Source organism: Nothoprocta perdicaria, unplaced genomic scaffold (genome assembly GCF_003342845.1).
Source record: "Nothoprocta perdicaria isolate Ctin4 unplaced genomic scaffold, notPer1 scaffold_30, whole genome shotgun sequence".
Lineage (NCBI taxonomy): Eukaryota > Metazoa > Chordata > Aves > Tinamiformes > Tinamidae > Nothoprocta > Nothoprocta perdicaria.
This window is the reverse complement of record NW_020455533.1, coordinates 4,325,955-4,327,368: the sequence shown is the minus strand read 5'-3', so window position 1 is coordinate 4,327,368 and position 1,414 is coordinate 4,325,955. Positions and strand designations below refer to the sequence as shown.

General features: G+C 66.9%; 1 protein-coding gene across 1 annotated transcript in view; it reads left to right on the top strand.

Moving 5' to 3' along the window:
- GSE1 (Gse1 coiled-coil protein) overlaps positions 1-1,414 on the top strand; it is a 13,735-nt gene that overhangs the window by 8,183 nt on the left and 4,138 nt on the right. The window contains exons 9-11 of the mRNA XM_026042326.1: positions 524-636; positions 715-985; positions 1,087-1,194. Coding sequence (XP_025898111.1) covers positions 524-636; positions 715-985; positions 1,087-1,194 — 492 coding nt within the window. The remainder of the gene's footprint in view (positions 1-523; positions 637-714; positions 986-1,086; positions 1,195-1,414) is intronic.

Sequence of the window (1,414 nt, the reverse complement as noted above, 5' to 3'; positions counted from 1 at the left end):
TTGCATGGCATGCTCGCTGCATCCAGCTTGTTGCACAGGGCTCCTGCTGCGGCGAGGTCGTTGCATGGCATGCTCGCTGTGGTGAGGGGGTTGCAGCTTTGCACCTTGCAGTCCCCGGGGCAGGGACGCTCCTGCAAACGGTGCCGAAAGCCAAATCGGAGCAGTGCTGCTGATCCCCCTGTGCTCGGGACGAGCCCCATTAATAAGTGATGAAGCTGGGCTAATAAGTGGGCTTTAAATGTTAGTGGGGCTGGAGGGGCGGTGATGGGGACGGTGGCGAGGGGCCGGAGCGCTGCCTTGGGGACACCCGAGGCCTTTCGTGTGTCCAGGCTCCCCCCGCAGGGATGCGGCCGGTCTCGGCAGGACCCCAGGATCCTGCGGGCCGTTAGGATGCAGGGCTCGCCCAGCACCCATCTGGCTGCATTGGGTGCAAGGAAAGAACCCCACGTGTAGCCACCCCCCTGCAAACCCACGTGTGCCCGGCGGGGGGGTCCAGTCTCAAGGTGTCCCCCCCCGCTCCCAGGTTACTACTACGACCTGGACGACTCGTGCGACGAGAGCGACGAGGAGGAGGTGCGGGCCCACCTGCGCTGCGTGGCCGAGCAGCCGCCGCTCAAGCTGGACACGTCCTCGGAGGTAGGGCCGCGGCGGCGCCGGCGGCGACGTCCCCGCGCGGGCKCCGGGCGCCGGTGACGCCGTCCTGCTCCCCCCCAGAAGCTGGAGTTCCTGCAGCTCTTCGGCCTCACCACGCAGCAGCAGAAGGAGGAGGTGCTGCGGCAGAAGCGGCGCAAGCGGCGGCGGATGCTGCGCGAGCGGAGCCCCTCGCCGCCCACGGTGCAGAGCAAGCGCCGCACGCCCTCGCCGCGCGCCCCGCTCTCCACGCGCTACAGCCCCGACGACATGAACAACAGCCCCAACCTGGAGGAGAAGAAGCGCTTCCTCACCATCTTCAACCTGGCGCACATCAGCGCCGACAAGCGGAAAGGTACCGGCGGGATGCGGCGCTTCCCGCGGCATTCCCGCGGGATGCGGCACTGCGCGCGGCGGAGCGGAGGCTACACTAAAGCGCAGCTTCCCATGCCGCAGATAAGGAGAAGCTGGTGGAGATGCTGCAGGCCATGAAGCAGAAGACGACGCCGGCCGCCGTGGTGCTCAAGAGCTCCCCGCGGGACAGCCCCGGTGGCCCCGGCTCCGGTAGGACCCGTGGCTGGTGGTGCCGGCGCTCCTGGGTGGATCTGGGGGGTCACGGGCAAGCGGGAGGCAGGGGGCGATTGAGGGATGGATGGATGGAAGGAAGGATGGGTGGATAGATGGATGGATAGAGGGAGGGAAGGAAGGAAGGAAGGAAGGAAGGAAGGAAGGAAGGAAGGAAGGAAGGAAGGAAGGAAGGAAGGAAGGAAGGAAGGAAGGAAGG